General features: G+C 38.2%; 1 protein-coding gene across 2 annotated transcripts in view; it reads right to left on the reverse strand.

Annotated features, from left to right (window-relative positions):
- Positions 1 to 4,815: 4,815 nt before the first annotated feature.
- The window catches only part of MRPL3 (mitochondrial ribosomal protein L3), a 30,728-nt gene continuing 16,054 nt past the window's right edge, over positions 4,816 to 19,489 (reverse strand). Inside the window, exons 7-11 of one of the 2 annotated variants that reach the window (XM_075493290.1) lie at positions 17,621 to 17,729; positions 15,577 to 15,654; positions 14,456 to 14,533; positions 13,662 to 13,734; positions 5,331 to 5,458 (exon numbers count right to left, since the gene is read on the reverse strand). In XM_075493290.1, the coding sequence (XP_075349405.1) occupies positions 13,678 to 13,734; positions 14,456 to 14,533; positions 15,577 to 15,654; positions 17,621 to 17,729 (322 nt within the window). In that variant the 3' untranslated portion in view covers positions 5,331 to 5,458; positions 13,662 to 13,677. Of the gene's footprint in view, positions 5,459 to 13,661; positions 13,735 to 14,455; positions 14,534 to 15,576; positions 15,655 to 17,620; positions 17,730 to 19,489 lie in introns of both variants that reach the window. The other variant, XM_075493289.1, reaches the window with a different exon arrangement.

Here is a 19,489-nt window from a genome sequence, read left to right on the forward strand (position 1 = left end):
TTTCTATCTGTTTTGCTGCCACACTTCAAACACAGCAGAGCTGCACCAATTGAAGTCAATTCTCTTTCTGGTGTGGTAACGTTAAGGCTACATGTAATCAACTTAAATTCCTCCACCAGAAATTGCACGCTTTCTGCAAAACCAAGAAATACCCAAGACCAAGGTCAGCATTTTTGCATGTTTTTACAGCTGTTAAGTGCCATCAAGTGTGTTATATAAATAAATCATACTATGCTGTGTTACACACTAAGGCATGTAACAGTGCAGGGCAATTTGCTGCAGGTGAGGTGCTCATTAAATGCAATTAATAAGCACTATCTGTGCACTGAAGGGCATAGGAGCTAATTATTAGAAGACACGGTGTACAAGTAATGCTTACAATTATGAAACCGAGGCGCTCCCACATTAAATTTCAAGGAGATGTGGGAACGACATAAATCAGGAGAAGGATCCCAGCCAAGCAATAGGGTTACAGACCCAGCACTCATCAAATGAACGAACCCCACCACCGTCCTCGCTGTGGCTGTTTGGGCAGGAAACACCCCTCTCTTAGCCAGACTTTATGAAGCACCCTAGGACTGGGCCAGCAATTTCTTTTAAATAGCCATTACCTTGGCATCATGTAGGAGCCCTCCGTGCTGGAGCTCACCGGTACGGGGCTTGCACCGGCGCGCTCGCCTGCCCTGCGTGGGGCTGCCGGTGCAAAGCCGCTGGTGGGGCTGTCGGGCTCTCCGCTGCCGGGCATTGCCGAGGCAGCCGAGTTACACGGATCAGCCTCACTCACGGTTTACGTTGTAAGCAGTCTTCTTTCAGTCCTCCAGAACACTTAGAATTCAGCAAGGAAACAGTAATTTCAGGAAAAGCTCGGGCCATACCAGGCTACAAAATCCACACAGAGGGTAGAGGAAGGTGAAATTCTACATACAAACTCCTGTCATCCCTTCAGCTTACTAGAATAATATTTGTTAAATGCTAACAGAACAAACCACATTTTTCCACATCAAGTGAAAATAGCAAAGGAAAATGTTTACCGGTCTCACGTAATGACAGAGCAATGGTATTTAAAAGTATGGATTCAAGAGGACTAAACTCTCCTTGTTTATCATCAATGACTGCAATTATGTTGTCAAGTGATAGATGAGTGTTTTGATTTCCTCTTCCTGCTGTCTTTTTACCTTCAACTTACATTGTAAGCTTGCCACTGTTTATTCATGTACTATTAGAACCACTGAGAGGGGTTATTAATCAAGAGTATTTATTTTTCAAAGCAGTCGCGCGCGCCGTGAAGCCATGGATCCAGCTAAAGCTTAACCATACATCCTCCTCCAAAGCAGCGTGTCAGTGATGTTAGAAACACCCCACTAGCCCAAACAACCAGAAGAGCCTAAGGAGGGGGTAAAGTGCTCCTGGACATGCAAACCCCAGCTCAACGCCTTGCTCACAACCCTTATATTCCCAAATGCCTGCAGAAAGCAGACTAACTATGAAGAAACTGCTTGGTATCCGCATTCTGCCTCATCGTTACAGGCAGCTCCAGGCACAGTCAAATTCCCAGGGTGTACGGGCACTGGTGTATGTTCTGCCAGAAAACGCAAGAAAAGAAGAGCTGCACAACAGGTTTCCTGCTAAGGTAGTAATAAAGTAGAGGACACAATAAACGTACTCGCACTCATGGTTTTAAAAGCACTCATGCTTTTTGCTGGATCCCCTTCTGATTTTTCAGCATCGCAAAGCAAAACGGTACCATGCTAGGGAAAGCACAGGGCCTTTACCAGCCCAAGGACACAGGAGGGGCCGAGGAGAGAGCACACAACTTTCAAGCGTTATACTCCCAGAGGAGATCAATACTTTGTTCTCTCTCTGTGCTGAAACAGGTACACAATTCACGGCGGATCTCAACTGCTTCACAAGTTACGGCAGTGGTAGCAGAGCTCGCCGACAATTACTTCCTCAGACAGCAAAACAGACTGCAACACTGGGTAGGATGTTGTCCTATGGGATTCAGACTCCTGGTAACATGTTCAGCTCCTTCTTCTTTAGTAATCTACAGGTAACATGGAATAAGAGCTTCTTTTTGTTGCTGTTGTTGCTGCCTGGGCATATGGTCCCTGATGGCTCTAATCTTTCAGTACTCAGGAACAGCAACAAAATGCACAGATATCTACTTGCAACAGAGCCCTTGGTTTGCCTTTTCAGAAAACACATCCTTTAGCACAAGAAACTGTTGGCTCATCTGAGGCATGAGTACTTGGTATTTGCCTAATTTTGCCTGCTTTTATTTGACTCTTAAAAGCACATCTGCTCGATAAGCCACAACAACCTTCAGCCATGTTGAGGGAGTAAAGAATAAACACTCAGCTCCAGCACCTTCGATAGAATCTAAAAATACTTCAGTAAGCACCCTTAGCCTTTTCTAAGAACAAACTTGTAGGTGGGCTTAAAGCATTTGGTGTCATTACACTTCTGAACAATTTTGCTCCTTGAAATAAAATTCAGCTCGCCTTTCTACTGCACAAAGCCCCTTCATTAGTCAGAAGAGCAGAAGACGGAGAGATGGGGAACGTATGGAAAATTAAATACAGAACACCATAAGCCTTCCAGTGCCTGATGGAAGAACAGGTCTAATAAATGTTTATGTTCCAATCTAGGTTGCACTACTCTGAGCTCACATCAATAGATCTTACCCATCTCACCCTGCATCTGCTCTACAGAAAATACTTACCTTCAGGACATCAGTCTTTACTTGAGCTATGAAAGCTCTTTTCTTTAGGGTCCAAGCACTCTTGGTAAACAAAGATGGAAAAGGCTTCACCTGTACATCTCAAGAAAATTGAGACCAATAACTACCTGAAAAAGCAGCACCTGGAAAAAATCATATGGCTCACATCCAGCATGCATTTCAAAAGCACAACTGCAGAGACTACTCTGATAGTATAGAGGCTTCAACAGAAATTTTAAAGCTAAACAAATGGAAGGCAATGTTAACCACAGAATTCCCTGAATGACTCCAGTCATTCCCTGGACAATGAAGCTAAAAAGTAACATGATCAGATAACTGGAATTTCACTGTTTATGCCAAAAAGGGAGTTCTCTTACCAAAGAAACAGGAATTGAAGTAGGTTGTCGATTTTCCTCTCAAGCTGAAATCTCATTTGATACAGCGTTAATTTTAATTTACTTTTTTAAATCTGTGGGTCCCTTTGAGCTCACGTTTGATTCTTGGTGCTTTCCAAGCCATACACTGAAAGCGAACGCAAAATATAACAACTTACAGGAGAGGATCCCACAGTCCTGGAACTTCGGGCTGAGAAACCAAGTAGGAGAAAGCATGTCTCTGTGTGGTCATCTCAGTGATAGTCCAGGATCATTACCAATTTACCAATTAAGTTAAAAAAACCCAAAACCCAAAAAAACCCCAAAACCCACCAACCAACAAAAAAGTTCCTCAAGGAAAGCATATGTGTGCCAGAATTATCCCATAAACCAGAGCACGACAGCAGGTTACACTCATTTGGACACACCCTGATTTATATGTCATCAACAGCAAGTAAACTTGAAATGCTGTAATTTTTAAAATCTATTTTGTAATCAGGTGGTTGAACACCAAACACCTCTTCAAGGAAATGGCAAATATCTGGAACAGGTGACGGGTTGCACTCATTACTAGTATCATGGCCAGAACATGACATCCCACTGGATATTTGCTACATGTATGGGCTTTTTGCATCACATCTGCTGTGTGTATGTGACGTCTGCACTTGCAGAGACATTGTTACTGAAGAGAAGGGGAAGCATGAAGGTGGTGCTGTTATTCAGCATGCTGATGAATAGTCTGAATAATCAGCATTTGAATTGCATTTTTAATTCAACTGAATCCCGCTAAGAGGATATCCTACAATGTAGGTATTTACCAGTTCACATTTCCATACCATAGTCTCTAATGATCTCCCCGTCTACTACAACCCAGTAGTACATGCGGTACTACATGCCTCTTTAAGATGGCATGTGTTTTCATCAAGCGATTACAAAAAAATTCAAAACATCTTCAGTGACTGAGAGACATCATAATGACAAGGACATCACCTTTTAAATTGGGTAGTATTAGTAAGGTCTTTTGGAATCTCATATTTACTTTAGGTATCTAATGATGTCTTGTGATGAAGCTGCAAAGATGAGTAGATAGCACTGCCACAGTATCAACAGTAGCTTAGTATATGCAAATTCTCGAACTACTGCAGGGCTTGTAAGCAAGCGCCGAGATGGCACTGACAGTTATGCAGGTACTTGCTTCTGTATGCGAGAAGATTTACAGCGTTCAAAAGATCAGACTTATAAATAGTAAATCACGTAAGATGAAAAATAAAAGGAGGGTATTGATTCCACCTATTGTTGAAAGGTGGGGCAGAAGAAAAATAAGCATCATCATAAAGACAAATCCTTCACATTTGGCCTGTTTTCCTTGTAACAGCTCTCCCGTAACAGCATAAGAATCCAATACAGAGACGACTGTAGATGCGGAGATATTCCTCCAGAGATCATGCAAGGGATCCTCTGTGAAGTGCAGAACAAGCTGTCAGTGAAGGTGACAAACAGGTGGCCACTGCAAGTCTTAGCGCTGCTTTGTTACTGAACATTTCCCATCCGAACATCCCCTCACCGTACACACTGCCAGAACTCTCTGAAGAGACAGGCAGTGGTTGACATCATCTTTCCTCTAGAAAATTTGTTGGGTATCTGCTACATTAAACTCAACACAACATTAAAGCAAAAGGAGAGGAAGAGCTCTGGCGAAAAGAAGGAAGCAAAACAAGCTCATGCTGCTACAGAGCAATGCATTTTCCTGTTTTATTTTGGATTATTCTTCACAAAGTTGGACTCACATCTGATTTATCCATCCCCCCAGATGCCAAAGCAGGTTTGAAAGTTTTTTTGATTATCAGAGTTAGCCAGAATACTTTCCACAAAAGAGAAACAGAAAGTTTGGTAGCTTTCAGAAAATTAAATGGAACCATCTTCAAAACAACAGTTTTTCAGCAATGTGTAACTTTTCACAGCCTGTGACAGAGGACAAAAGATCACTGTAGACAAACTGTTTGATGTGCTTTACAACCTGCCCCTCAAGACTCACCTGCTGCTTTAAATACAGGTTTGAAATTGACAGTGGCAAATCTTATTACCTGACCAAAACGGCAGTATCTAAAGTGTTCAAGTCAGTTGGCCAGACTGCAATTCATAGGTTTACTCTTATACAGCATTGCAAAGTTCGTGAAAATAACAAAATTGTGTTTTTTCAAAGATGTGAAGAACATTATGCATATGTGACAGATGGATCTGTGAACTGGAAAATCTCCTCATCATACAAGTCTTCTGGTAGTTTTTCATCTCCATCAGCAAAAAACGTGGGGAACGGAGGGTTTTTATTGCAGTCCTTGTAAGTAGCCACTTTGCTATCTTTGACCTAAAAAGCAGGAGGGGGAAGGGTGGGGTTAATAAATCTTCCAGAAGACTTTCAGACAGTGATACACTAGAAATTAAAGAAATCACCTTGCATGCATAAGAAAAAAAAACCCAACAGCATTCACATTACACTTGTTTATCTAAAGAATTCCATGTATAATCATCAGTTATTTTAATATCAACCCCAGCTATTGAATTTAACATTTTGTACCCATCATTAAGGAGCTTTTAAAAAAAACAGCGAAACAAAACAAAAAACCCAAAGAGAATTTATCACTTCTCTCATACTGTGAGAGAATCAAAACCTACTCTCATGAATTCATTGCTCAAGATTTTAAAATGTTATTAAAATAAATGTGTGTAAGTATGGCTTGTTTAAACTGTTTATATCCCCCAGTACCTTCCTACATGACACATCAAGTTATATTATGCAGTGTAATCACCTCTTCAACAACCAAGACATGCTTTTGTATTTATGATATAAACTAATTATGGCAACTAATTTTACAAAGATATGTGCATGTGCTGTACTCAGTCCCTCCGGCTACTGCAGAGCTGTTCAGTGACTGCAGAGTTAAGCATCTAGAATTCTTCACCCAGGAATCAGTACCCAAGTTTGTAGAACATAAGCCTTTAAGAAAGTTAATTTCCAAGAACTGTAGTGCTACAGAGAACTGTAGTGCTACAGAGAAATAACTTTCCTTTACTGACCTCTCTACATGTGAAAAGATTTAAAATCTAGTCCCTGAAACTCCAATCTCTGAAGAAAAATAGTGGCTAAAACCATCAGCAAAAAGCAGTTTGTCTGGAGTAGAAGACAGAAAGCTGGTATCTCTGAAGAAAGAGCGAGCTACAAATTCTCAAGCAATGAAATTTTATTTAAAATTAAATTCTTCATGTCTATATTGTTACATACGATCTTCCTCCTGAGCTGTAATAATCTCTTTCAGCCACTATACTCAACTGGATTTTAAAAAAAAAAAAAGTACAAATAGATTAGACAAAACTTTAGTCTAGAGAAAATAAGCTCTTCCTCTTTTTTTTTTGGCAGGCTTTTAAAGAAGAGGAAGCTTGTTCTTACTTGGTTGGACAAAAACCTCACATAAGACAACTGTGATTTATACCAGAAATTAAATAAAACTATTTTATGCCCACTGACAGTTCTGTTCTGACAGCACTATATTTACCAGATTCATATCTGCTATTACTTGAGCCTTTCCCAAAGTCCATGAGGATTCCTGCAGATGAAGTGTACAATAAATTTGACCTAAACTTCAGCTTCTGAAAAACGGTTTTGTTTTGGTTTTTTTTCCCCCCAAGGAAGTTCCAACAGTTTTCTAACTGCAGGCTTGATAAACAAAAGAAAACCTTTTGCTAAGAATGAGGGGGTGAAGGGCTCAACACGTTGTATTGGTTAGGATGGCTACTTAGCTTTTTGAGTAGATCATCCCTCTTCTACCAGACACCTCCCTATTAAAAGTGTTCTCTATTCACTTGTAAACTGCCATGCATAACTACTGAAGTACCTGTAGTCTGGGCAGACAGCAATTTTCATAATTGCTACATTCCATATCTACATGGAATAAACCAGGCTGAGGTCCAAGTCCAAAGACCTTTGCTGCAATAGTTCCAGCAGCAGTGAGTTCAGAGGAAACACAGTCAGATAGCCTCAACAGTGCCATCTGAACTGCTGAGGCTGAGAAGTCATCCTCTCCTTTCAATATGTTGCTGTTGTTTCTTTTTCTATATGAAAACATGTTTTAATAACTTCACCAGTTCCCTATTATTTCCCTTGCCCCTTTCTCTTTTACTCCCTAATCCTATTACACATCATAAGCCTTCTTTGTCAACAGCAAAACCCCCCGTGGTCTCTACATGAGTTACAATAATATCAGGAAGATAAGAATAAATAATTTCATTTCTGATAACTTCTTTATTTCATATGCATCTTATTAAAATGTTCTTCATGTCTACTTTTTTGTTATTTTGGATTATTGTCATAATGAAATAACATGTGCTGTTACATACAGGCAGTTTTGGACACCTGGGAAGTGAAAGGAATTTAAATTCTTTTCCTTTTCTTGAAACAACTTCTTATCATAGGACTTAGGAGTAAGACATCTGCTCTTAACTGAAGGCAAACCCAACAGCCTAATCTTTGTCCTGCATTAGTTTATCTAAATAAATGTAAGATTTCTGTTCAGCCTTAACGTTGCATTTTACATATTGATGTCAAGTGACATTTTGCAGATAGTGCCTCTTGTGCAAGATAAGGAGAATTCTTAAAGTAGATTCTTATGAAACATTTTCAACAGACCATTACTGCTTTCAGAGGAGTACAATACTGTTTCATTTTGCCCCTTCCAAACTCCTCAGAAGCTTGACAGATCCCAGAAGCACGAGCCACATCTGGTGTTGAAATTATTTTCTTCTGATATGCTCTTTCTTTTGATTGGTATAACTGACACAGTATTTCCTTTGACTGGTGAAAATTACTGCTCTTTTTCCATCTTTTTCTACATTCACTGCTTTCAAATGCAATTTAAGTTCTACTCCTGAAGAACCACCTTAGAGCATCACTACCAAACTGAACAAACATACCTCTTTCTCCCTTCTAAGTTTCAGAAGTTGTTAGACAGGTATTATTATTATTATTCCTATCAAAAGGAAGAACTCAATTTTATTTTACATCTGAAAGTACCTATTAGCAACTTAAAACATGGAACAACTTATCTGTCTTCTGAAGAGAATTACTGAATTACTTCCTTTACATTTATGATGGATGCAGTATACCAAAGGTTTTCTGTATGTATTACCTCAGATTCCTGCACAGTAATTTCACAATATTATAAGGGAGCTAAATGGTATGCGGCAGCAGTTACGCTTGTCTGAATAAGCATGTACACAGACAAGAAGTACATGTGACCCAGCACAGCTCTTCCTGTTCTCCCAGTAACCTTCTGAGAACATCCCTAATAAAGGAAAAAACTGCCACTGAATGTCTTTCACCTTATTGCTCAGAGTCAAAAACCCAGGCCTCCAAAACTTGATCCTTTTAGGTCCCTTCCAACTTGAAATATTCTATGATTCTATGAAAACAATACCTCACAGCAAAAAATACAAAACTGTACCAAATAACATTTCACCTTCTTCCTTCCCAATCGTTTGAAGTTCACAAAATATTTTTTACATGCTATGCTGAAAGTGCATTATAAGCAATTGTTTTGGTAACCTTTTACAGTAAAGCTGTACAAGTAATTAACATACAAACTTCTCTCATAACTGCTTTTAGGCCCTAAGAAAAAAATAATGTCTACAACTTAAAATCTTGGACGTGACATCATGAAACCTTAAACAAGTATGCCTACAGGTTTCCTACTAATATAAATCCAATGTGATCACAATGGATAGCACTGATCCCATTCAATATATTAGTAAAAAAAAGGGGGGGGGGGAGGAACCCTATGACATCAGAACAAGTTTTAATGCACTGTGTTACCAAAATCCTGTGAATTTAGTTCTCATCCGCGGAAGGAATTGGGCTGGGAGCCCAATAAAAGCATTCACCATATAACTCAATATAACATAAACACTTGGCTTGCTTAACTACTATATTAATACTGCTATGTATCATAGTACACTATACTGTAGATAGATAGTATATATAGTAGTATAAATATACTACCGTATATTCTCTGTCAAGTTTTTTTACTGAGAAAAATACTAGAGGAAGCTGAAGTTAGAGCTGTTCGGGATTTTGTCATTAAATCTTTAAAACAGTCATAAACGGTTTTGCAGACACTTAATAAACTGCACATATGCATGTCCCATATATTGACAGCATAATAGGCAGTATAAACAAATACAAATTCAGAAATTTATCAGCACAAAATACTTAATATGATCTTAAATAGGCATCAAAACTTGATGCTTAAGTCACAACTTACATTTGCAGTTTAACAGGGCTTCAGGCTGTGTTAGCAACCACAGCAAAGAACGCGTTTGCTAAACAGGAAAATGTGTTTAAATATACAGGGAGACCTCATTGCGGCCTTTCAATACTTAAAGGGGGCTTATAAGAAAGATAGGGACAGACTTTTTAGCAGGGCCTGTTGTGATAGGACAAGGGGTAATGGTTTTAAACTAAAGGAGGGTAGATTTACACTAGACTTAAGGAAGACTTTTTTACAATGAGGGTGGTGAAACACAGGCACAGGTTGCACAGAGAGGTGGCATCATCTCTGGAAACATTCAAGGTCAGGTTGGACGGGGCTCTGAGCAACCTGATCTAGTTGAAGATGTCCCTTCTCACTGCAGGGGGTTGGACTAGATGACCTGTAAAGGTCCCTTCCAACCCAAACTATTCTATGATTCTATGAAATTATCTCCTCAGGTATTATATATTACCTAGCTCAGCTTATATGCTATTTTGAAGCTAGACAAAAATTGAATTCAAGAATTATACCCATTTCTGACCAGCCTTATTTTGTCTTAAAAAAACCCCCAAAACAACAAAACCAAACCAAACCAAAAAAAACCCTCCACGCAACTCTGTCATGGGACACAACTAGAGAGGGAACACAAAAGAAGTCAAGGCATGACACTATTCCTGCATGTCCCTAATTTGAGCTCAGCACACCCAACTCTAGCATTAGCAGCTAGAAACACGGACAGTAATATTGGCAAGTGTGATACAAAGTAAGTAGGATGCAAACTACTACAGACTTCTCTATGGGTTATATAGATTTGCCAGAATTTCTGCTTTCACTACAAGTGATATATTCAAAGTGATCAACACTGAATGTCCTAAGAAAATCAGGTGCCTTAAAATTAGGACAGGTATAAAACATTACCAAATATAAACTATAACATCCTGTACTATAATATACCATATTACAGTATCCCCTCCATTATAAAGAATCTATTTAAAAAGGGAATTAGTCTCGTGCTTCTCTCTTGAATGACAGAAGAGATAACTTTTTGATAATATACTAGGGAGACAAATTGAGAGTCATAAGCTTCCAAAAGAAAAAACTGTTAGCTTTTTTCCCTAGAGGATCCACACCACGGACGGTAACTCTAGGCCTTGTAATCTAAGAAGATCCACTAAGAGAAACAGGTATTACTTGAGGTAGGCTACCTCGATAGGCACAACACAATAATTTACAGATGCTCACTCTGTGATGTTACTCTTGTAACAAAAATTCCATACATTCTAGCATGGTGCTAAAGTTTCTTAATTTTATTAGACCTTGTCATTGAGACAGAATTCTATGCTAAAGTAAGCTTTTTTGATTAGTTTTCCAGTTGGCTAGAAACATTACTTATGTCAGTTATTTACCTGCATGCTTCAGTGTGCAATATCAAATGAAAACTGATTTCTAACTAAACCAGGAATCCATCAATCCTACTATTGTGCACTTTTTCTGCTGCAAATGAAACTTGAAAAATGTAAGTGTTTCATCTCAGTCTGGATACAGTGCTGATGCACTAAGTTTCCAAAAATACATAACATACAAAATAAATACACGCTTCAAATACATCCACTGTGGTTTTAATGGTTACCAAGCAACATGGAGTGGGTACTGAACACCAATGCCTTCCTCTTAGAGGCACACACGAGAGAAAAGTATTACATGATATTCCACTTTTTGAGCTCAAAGACAGATGGATCCACATCCCCTAGACATTAGACCTACCTAATTATAGGCAGGTATTTAGCGGAATGAACAGTAATTATGAACACTAATATCCCATAATTTCTCTCCCCAACTACAGATCCAAACAAATGTACAACAACGTATAGGATGTCGAAGTCTACATGCAAACAAGAAAACACCCTGGAAGAAAGGCATAAGACACAAGCCAGAAACACTACAGATGAGTGCAGCAAGATTAAATGGAGAAAAAAACTCAGAAGTTTGAGAACACATACCAAATAGTATTGCTTTGCATGCTTTTTTAATTAAAGCTTTCTCTAGTCTTCAGAGATGTATTTGAAAATATAAGAGAAGATTTTTTATTAATACATGTAATTCCTGTAGCTTGTGGAAGAAAAAAACCAGAATGAATTCACCAGCTCGAAGAACTGGAATGAACTATTGCTGACTACATACCCCCTCCAAACACCAAATACATGAGTGGAAACATTTTTAGAAAATCTATTTCCTAACAGTAATAATACCTACTACTGTACCTTCATCTCAAAACAGGATTATTTATTACTAAAAAGCCATGAAAGTCTGAATGTGGAGCACTTTGATCAAGATCTTTCAAATATTGTATTATGTTAATCAAAGAGCTCCAAGGGATGAAATCCCTCATTCTTCCCATGGATCCTCAATCCTCATTTCTAATAATGGAATTAGCTGCAATTCTGAAACATGTAGGCCAAAATGCATACTTGAAGATACTTGGACTTATAAACTGCAGGTAACTATGACTTGAAACATTTTCATACATAGGTAACTTGCAAATACAATTAATACAGTTTCTACATCTTGTAGACATCATGTACAAGACTTAGTAAAGCAGTCAAAAAAGTGCCTTCTGCCACTTAGTTAATAATGATGGATTAAGTTTACTTGAAAAAAACCCATAATGGAGCCGTTTTAACTTTTGGTCTTAGGATAAAGTTCCAATCATCATCCATGGCGAGTGAACTGAAGAGAAATCACCCCTGGACATGGCAAGCACTTAAATGGTATGCAGCAGACTGCCAAGGCAATCAAAGTCCGTTATCTTCTTCGTATCACAGATGTCAACATGGTTGTTTTACTGCATATGCTCAGATGGCTTGGCCCAGCAGTCACCTGTTAACAAGGTGGTTGACTATGGCAGTACTGCTGCCTCAAGAATCTTTTTAAGCTAAACAGCAGGACTAGCTTCGGAACAAAAACGGTAAATCCAAGGTGGTAAGGGGGGTGCTTTCCAGCCTAGGCAAGAGTAATGTCTGAGTAAAGAAAAAGAGAAGGTGGAAGAAAAAGGTGGAAGTGACCCAATCATGAGGGAAAGCATGTAACACTTCCAGTAGGTTCTTCTCCAAGCAGAAGTGTGCGGTGTCTGATTAGCAAGGGGACGCTGATTTGTTTAAATGAGATCTTCACAGTATACATAAGAATGTGTGGTATTAACACACATAGCTTTGCTTTTAAAAAGAGTTTATATTACAGGTGTTTAATAAATGTTTGTTTTCTTAGCTCACTTAAAAATGAATTTATTCAGTCTAGGTAGAATAAAAGTTATGAGCTGGTAGAAATAAATACAGTATTCAGATTCTCAATGGCTTCATAAAATGTTGTATCCTTGCAGATAAGACATCTGAGATGCGTACATGCAGTTGCCACTGAACCATGTAAGTGTGGATTTTAACAGCATGACTAGGAGAACAAGATGCACAACCTTTTGCAACAATTAGCTCTTGCTTGAAGAGTACTATTAAGATCAAAGAATAAAGTCTGGGCATCAAACCTTACTCACTCATTGTTTCAGCTACATTATGCTGCTTGTATACATATGTTATAATTTAAAAATAACATCCTACAACAAATTCACACTTAATTAAACCTCAGACTAACATATAGCAATCAGGTTCATGGCTCAGGATTAGAAAAAATACAACACAGTTGAAGAAAAGGTCATTCAGTCCAATATACAGATGAAAAGCCAGTCAAACTACAGTCTTAATTCTATGTCACTGATGTCATGCCCAGTAATTTTGCAGAAGTTATCCTGAAAACTACTTCTCCTGGACATCTGTTAACTGATTTTCACTATCTTGGGAGAGAAACGTGTAATGTATTCTCCAGGCTTGGGCTGGACATTACAACCAAAGCAGTTTAGAGATACCTCACTCATTAAAAAAGGCCTTATGCCAATGAGAGAAACATAGCAACAAACCTCATTTTCCTGTGTGTAAAACACCTATTTGAAAGCTAGGATTGCTTTACTTAATGCTCAGTAACTGTGGAGTTCTGCTCCACAACTAAGCAATACATAACCAAAACAGGATGTCCATAGTAAAATATGACAAGGACAAAATAAACTAGTTAAAACCACCTGAACTTTCTGAACTCTGTAACTTTTCAAGAACTGGATCATTTAAATCTCTACAATACTTATGAGGATTTTAAACTATATATCAGATATGTAGGTATATGTACAACAAAATCTTTAGAATCATTCATAATAAAGATGCCTGATACCCTGTAATCTATTAAGTCAGAAAGGAATCAACTTCCTCCAAGTAATTTGTGGTTGCAGATGTGTAGAATATACCTAAATAGAAAGAAAAGGCTATTTCGAAATTAATCCTTAAAAGTACTTTTCTTGCTTTGATGTGGATTATTTACATTTAAGAACACATATTAGACTCTTCATTGTTTCAGTTTTTCAGAGACAATCTTGAAACAATCTCCATAAAATTTGAAATTAATTCTGTAGAACGCCACAGAAAATAGCACTGACACATTTATACTGATTGCAAAGGGAACTTGTATCTTTATTGTGAACTCCAGCTGTCTCCTCCTGCGCCTCAACTGCTCCCTGGAAAGGTAACTGCTACTGTGTATGGGAATGCTTTAAACCTTTAAAGCAGTGCTTGCTGTGTATTTCTGTTCATGAATACAGCCCTTAAATAATATTCTGGAAGTCTAACCTGAGTCAACAGCATGATGGTGAGTGTTAAAAGGGGATGGACCTAGCCCTGAGACACTTACCACAGGGTTACAGTGACTGTATTGGTTTATCATAGGCTACATGGGTGCACAATCCCAGTGCAAAGCTAAGAATAAGCTGTTTAGATTAAGTGGTGACCCACTGCCCCTATTAATCACTCTCTTCTGCAGAACTGATCCTACTGCCCTTTAATTCAATAGTACGAGATGGGACTCCGAAGAAAAGAAGACTGCATACAACTAATGCTTTTCCTTTTATAAGAAGAGAGTGGGAGAGAGCTTAGGAATCACCAATACCAGAAAGTTCAAACTAGCAAACATACCTTCACCAGACAATTTGTGTGACCTGGAACAGACCCATTTACATAAATAATGTCATGTTTTGTGTTGATCCTCCACACCTAGGAGACAGAAAAAACCCAGATATTGAGCTCATTTTAGAGACTATTCCCAGTTTTACAAAAAGTAGTCCAGCAAAGTACAAACTGATTAACTGGAGGTGGTACTCTGGGAAAGAAGAACGTTCTGCACAGGCCTAAAGTTGCCACAAAATTCAGTCGCATGCTACTCTAAGTGCACAGCTTTCTAATGCAGGAGTCTATTAAACAGTTTTAAAGGGCTTGTGATCAGGCTGTATTTGGTAAGGCAGCCCTTTGTTCAGCATCACACCAACTGAAGCTCCCAAGTCTCATTTCCCTCTAACAGCAATAGCTGTTGAAAAACATCACACCTGACAAATTAAAACAAATATACTCATAAAAATGTTACTGTGACCATTTTTTAATGTCTTAATTCTATGAGGTGCTCAACTGAACAGGCACCTTTTGTGTTACAAAACATTAGTTTTGTTAGCAGAGAGCAGCAGCACACTTTTTTGCAAACTAGAGGCTAATATGCTTTTTGTGCAAACTGCAGAGCTTGCCTTCAGAGACAGAGAACAGTAGCTGTAATAGCCCAGGAACTGTGCAGCTATGTACACATCAGAATCCAGACAGAAACTATAACCCCCTTTTTGCAGATGAAAGTGAAGGACCGTGATAAAGTTAGGACTTCAGACAACTCAGACTTGGGTTGGGTTTGAACAAGTGGAATAGGCATGAAAACATTAACTGAAGGTCACCAAAAGCCTGATTGCTTTCCCACTTCAAAGGCAGAAGTCAAGGGGGACAGTGAAAAACACATCAGATGTGGAAGTATCACCTGAAATCCCAGTCTGCAGGGACTGCACATATACAAAGCAAGTTCAGATAACTTATTTGTAACCCACAACAAGACAGGAGCACATATTTGCTGCTCTTGTCTTTCCAGCTTGCTTACTTCAAGATACACCTGTCTGGATTCTGACAGAAATGACAGACAGTTCACCACCACAAGACTACATGGCTAAGTCCGCTGCTTGCCAATGCAACCGCCTTATACACATTCTAGTACACTCAGAACTCACCTTTAATCCAAAAGATGTCCTATAGATGTTACCCATTTTACCAGGCATTTTCTTTCCACGATAAACTTTGGCAGCTTTCTAGATAAAAACAGGGCCAAAAAATCACGTAACTACAAGAGGTACATCTACAAACTCAAAAAGAGCAGGAAAGAAAATATGCTGGTATTTCCAATGTTGAAAATATCTAATATTGAAAATATCTAATATTGACTAGCATTTTAAATATCTCCTGCTGGAGGTTAGGTATGTTATCTGAAATACTTGACCTTAATCATAAAATTGCTGTAAATACTGTTGTATCAACAAAGGGATTCTAGCTTTGCTTAATACATAATGTGTCTAGATTCAGAGCAAAATCTTCACTCATCCCATATTTTCACTTAGTGAAAAGCAAGAAAAGGTTTTTTTTCTAAACCCCCTGTCAACACAAGACTCTCACCTACAACACAGACCACAGCAACTGGCAAACTTACCTAAGCTACTTGTAGATGCTACCACAGAGCAGTCCTGCCCTGGAAGGCTGCCAAAATTAAGAAATACTATAGCTTCTCCCCTCTCCCTAATCCATGAGTTTTATACTGATATAAAACAGATTTTTTTTTAAAGGATGTATTTTTGAGAACAGGAGTTTTAATTACATTCCCTGCTGTTGCTTAGTTTCTGTATTTTTGTTTGGCTGGGTATAACCTGGAGAACAAAGGTGGAAAAGAAAAGGCAGGAATAAGTGCAATAATTTTCAGTTCTCCAGTATTATCCAGGGATTTGTCTCAGTCTCCTGCACCACTCTGTTATTCATTAATAATGTTTATTTTTTTTTAACTCGTGTGAAAATCATGATTTCAGGAAATTAGCTGCAATCAAGTTCTTGGGACATGATTCTGTACTAAACAATGCAGGATTACTAAAATATCTGAGGTGGTCAACACTAGACTGGAAAATAAAAATCAAGGCATTGTTTTTCCCCTACTGCATCCTTTCACATTGTTTCCTTTTCATCATACATATTTCCAATACTATTTCCCATTCTATATACTTTGTGAAATTACATGCAGTGTTACTGCTTAGGAAATTCTAATTTAAAGAAAAGTAAAGAGGGGTTATTTTGTAATGATGAATACCATCTGCTAAAACAAAGTGTTGTATGTTCAAATATTTACGTTCTTCACTCTTCAGAGAAAACAGTGCCAGGTGTAGAATTCATTTTCCAGTTTAAATGAAGAACTATAAATCAGTACTGTATGCTTTTACAGTCTCAATTACTCTAACTTTGTTGCCCGATGCCTTTTTGCTTTTACTATTCTCTTAAGCATTATTAATCCTTCTTGAATTTTTATTTTAATTTCTCCAAGAAAATTACAGACGATTCGGGTTCCGTACTGTGACTCAGTTGGTCTTTATTCTGTATAACAAACCTAGTTTGCAAAAATCCCTCTTAGTTCAGCCTAAATGTTGTGCAACCTTTATAGGGACAAAGTTTTAAGTGCATCTGTTCCAAAGAGCTTTTAAACTAATATTGTTTATAGTTTGAAACTTAAAAATATTACTCTTTACTCTGCTTAAAAATGCTAAGCAGCCAACAAAGTATTTTGGGAATGAAAGAGCTCATAAAGCAGCTACACAAGCCAGGCAAGGTGATAAAAGCAACCAGGGTTCCAAAGAATAGTACAATATCTGCAGTCTAAAATAACAAGTAAATCCTTTCCAATCTATAAATGTTGTGATGAAAGATTCTTAGAACTCTCTTCGAAGCATTAAGACTATTTCTCTCAGCTATACTACAAAATACCACAATTTGCTCAGTTAAAATATGTTTGCTCACTTACTAGCAATACAGAATATTAATAAATCGAGGCATAAGAGAACAGCTATCTGCATTGCTCATTATACAGGTTTCTGAACTTCCTTTGAAACAGCTGGGATTCTCTGCTACCACAGAGTAGATGGTAACAGCTAGCTATTGTGAAATTGTTCATTTTTAGTAAGCAGTTCTAAAATTACTGATGAATGTTTACATCAGGAAATAAGAAGAAATAAGAATCCTCACATTGGTAGATATTGCTCCAGGACGTCTGTGAGTTTTCGTCTGGCCATGGCTAGCAGGCTGGCCTTTAAATCCCCACCTTTTCATGACACCTTGAAATCCTTTACCAATTCTGAAAAGAAAAATAAACAAAAGAACCTGGGTTAGTCAGACTTAAGGTTTCTAGCAATAAACAGTAATTTCAGTCAGGCTCATGATCTTTTCACCTTTAGCAAAGCTCAGCAGAGAAAAGAATATTTTTTTTTTTAAATCTGTATTTTAGACTATAAACATATTCTAGTGCAATACTTAAATGTTCCTTTATAGAATAAGAAGCACTAGAAGAGAGTCAAATAGGCAAAAAGACTAACAGAAGATGTTCCTTGCTGTGATGGTCCTCAATACATGGTACTGTAAGGAAGCTTTCACCCAGTGGACACTAGAACAAAAAACCCCAAACAACCAAAAAACCAAATAAAGGCCAACCGTATAATAAGACATACCAAAACTTAATGACAGGCCCTAAGCATCAAGAGAGGGAAGAGATGGCTGCTTAGACTAGCATAAAAATAAGCCAAGGAACATTTCTTTTTCAAACTACAATAGACTCATCTCTTGAAAACAGTTTTATGCTTAGTAAAAACACTTAACTCTTTTGAACTGTACTCATCTGACAAACAAGGTCTACAACAGAATAACAAATAAAACGTATCATCAGTGTCCCCGCCCTAATCTTTGAGGCACATGATAGTATTACTGGCTTTGGAGTTCTCTGTTTACTGCAGGGACAGACTTGATAGGGAAAATTGCCTCACCACTGCACAAAAGAAAAGCCGATTAAAGTGTGTGTTTAAACCAGCACTGTCGGTTTCCAAAAGGAAAAGTCTGTCCACAGGGTTTATGGCTGCACTGATTATTTCATTAATTTAACAGATGATCCTTTTCCTCCAATTTACAGAGATCTTTTATCTACTAATGCACTTTGCAATGTCATGGTCCTATTAGTTCAAGCATCAGAACCTTCTGGCCAAACATGTGAAAATAAAACCGGGTATGAGCATGCATACAGCACGTTGTATATATGGACTATATTTTGCTGACTCCCTCGATCAGAAAAGCACTACCATTAAAACCTAGGGAAAAATATAGAAATGCAGAAAACACCAACATTCACAAAAACTGGATTCTTTCCTCTTCCACTTGCATAATTCTCCTCCGATTGCTGGCCTAGTTGCCTAGAGCAAGTCAAACTACAGTCAAAACCAGCCACAAATGGAAAGACTCTTTGAAGCCACAGAACCATAAGGAAACAAGACCTGTGCAACCACAGTGTCTGCTTCTTGGTTTTTCCCCTTGCCTGCTCAGAACTTAGTGGTCAATTCCAGTTAAATTTGGCACAGAAGAAAGATATGTAACTATTTGAAATCAAAATTGTTGGTTAGAAAGTCCTGAATTTTTTTTGCTGCTTTCCTACAACTAACTAAGGAAATGCTAGAACATGATTAAAGTAGTGATCTGTTCCTTTGGTTTGCCAGCTGGCCAGTCATGCAAGTACTTGCCACCAGCAACAGAGTCTTTTCTGTCCAGTAAGCAGTGGTGCAACATGGGGATATGGAGAGGGTCAGGGTCATGAGAGGGAGCTGAAGGCACCTGCGGGAGGGAGGACCAGGGTTACCTGGGATCAGGAATGCAAGACAGAAATCTGAAGGATGCAAGGCTTTGTTACACCAGTTTCTCATGAATCAGCTTATTTTAAGAGCTTGCAGTAATGAACAGCGATAGTTCTAAAAACCAGTGTGAAAAATACGCTTTAAGACAGGCTCAAAATTTGTCTTTTTCTGTGTCTGCAGATTGCTAGGGGATTAGTAACTTTGAAATACATAGCAGAAACTA

Source organism: Mycteria americana, chromosome 2, assembly GCF_035582795.1.
Source record: "Mycteria americana isolate JAX WOST 10 ecotype Jacksonville Zoo and Gardens chromosome 2, USCA_MyAme_1.0, whole genome shotgun sequence".
Classification (NCBI taxonomy): Eukaryota; Metazoa; Chordata; class Aves; order Ciconiiformes; family Ciconiidae; genus Mycteria; species Mycteria americana.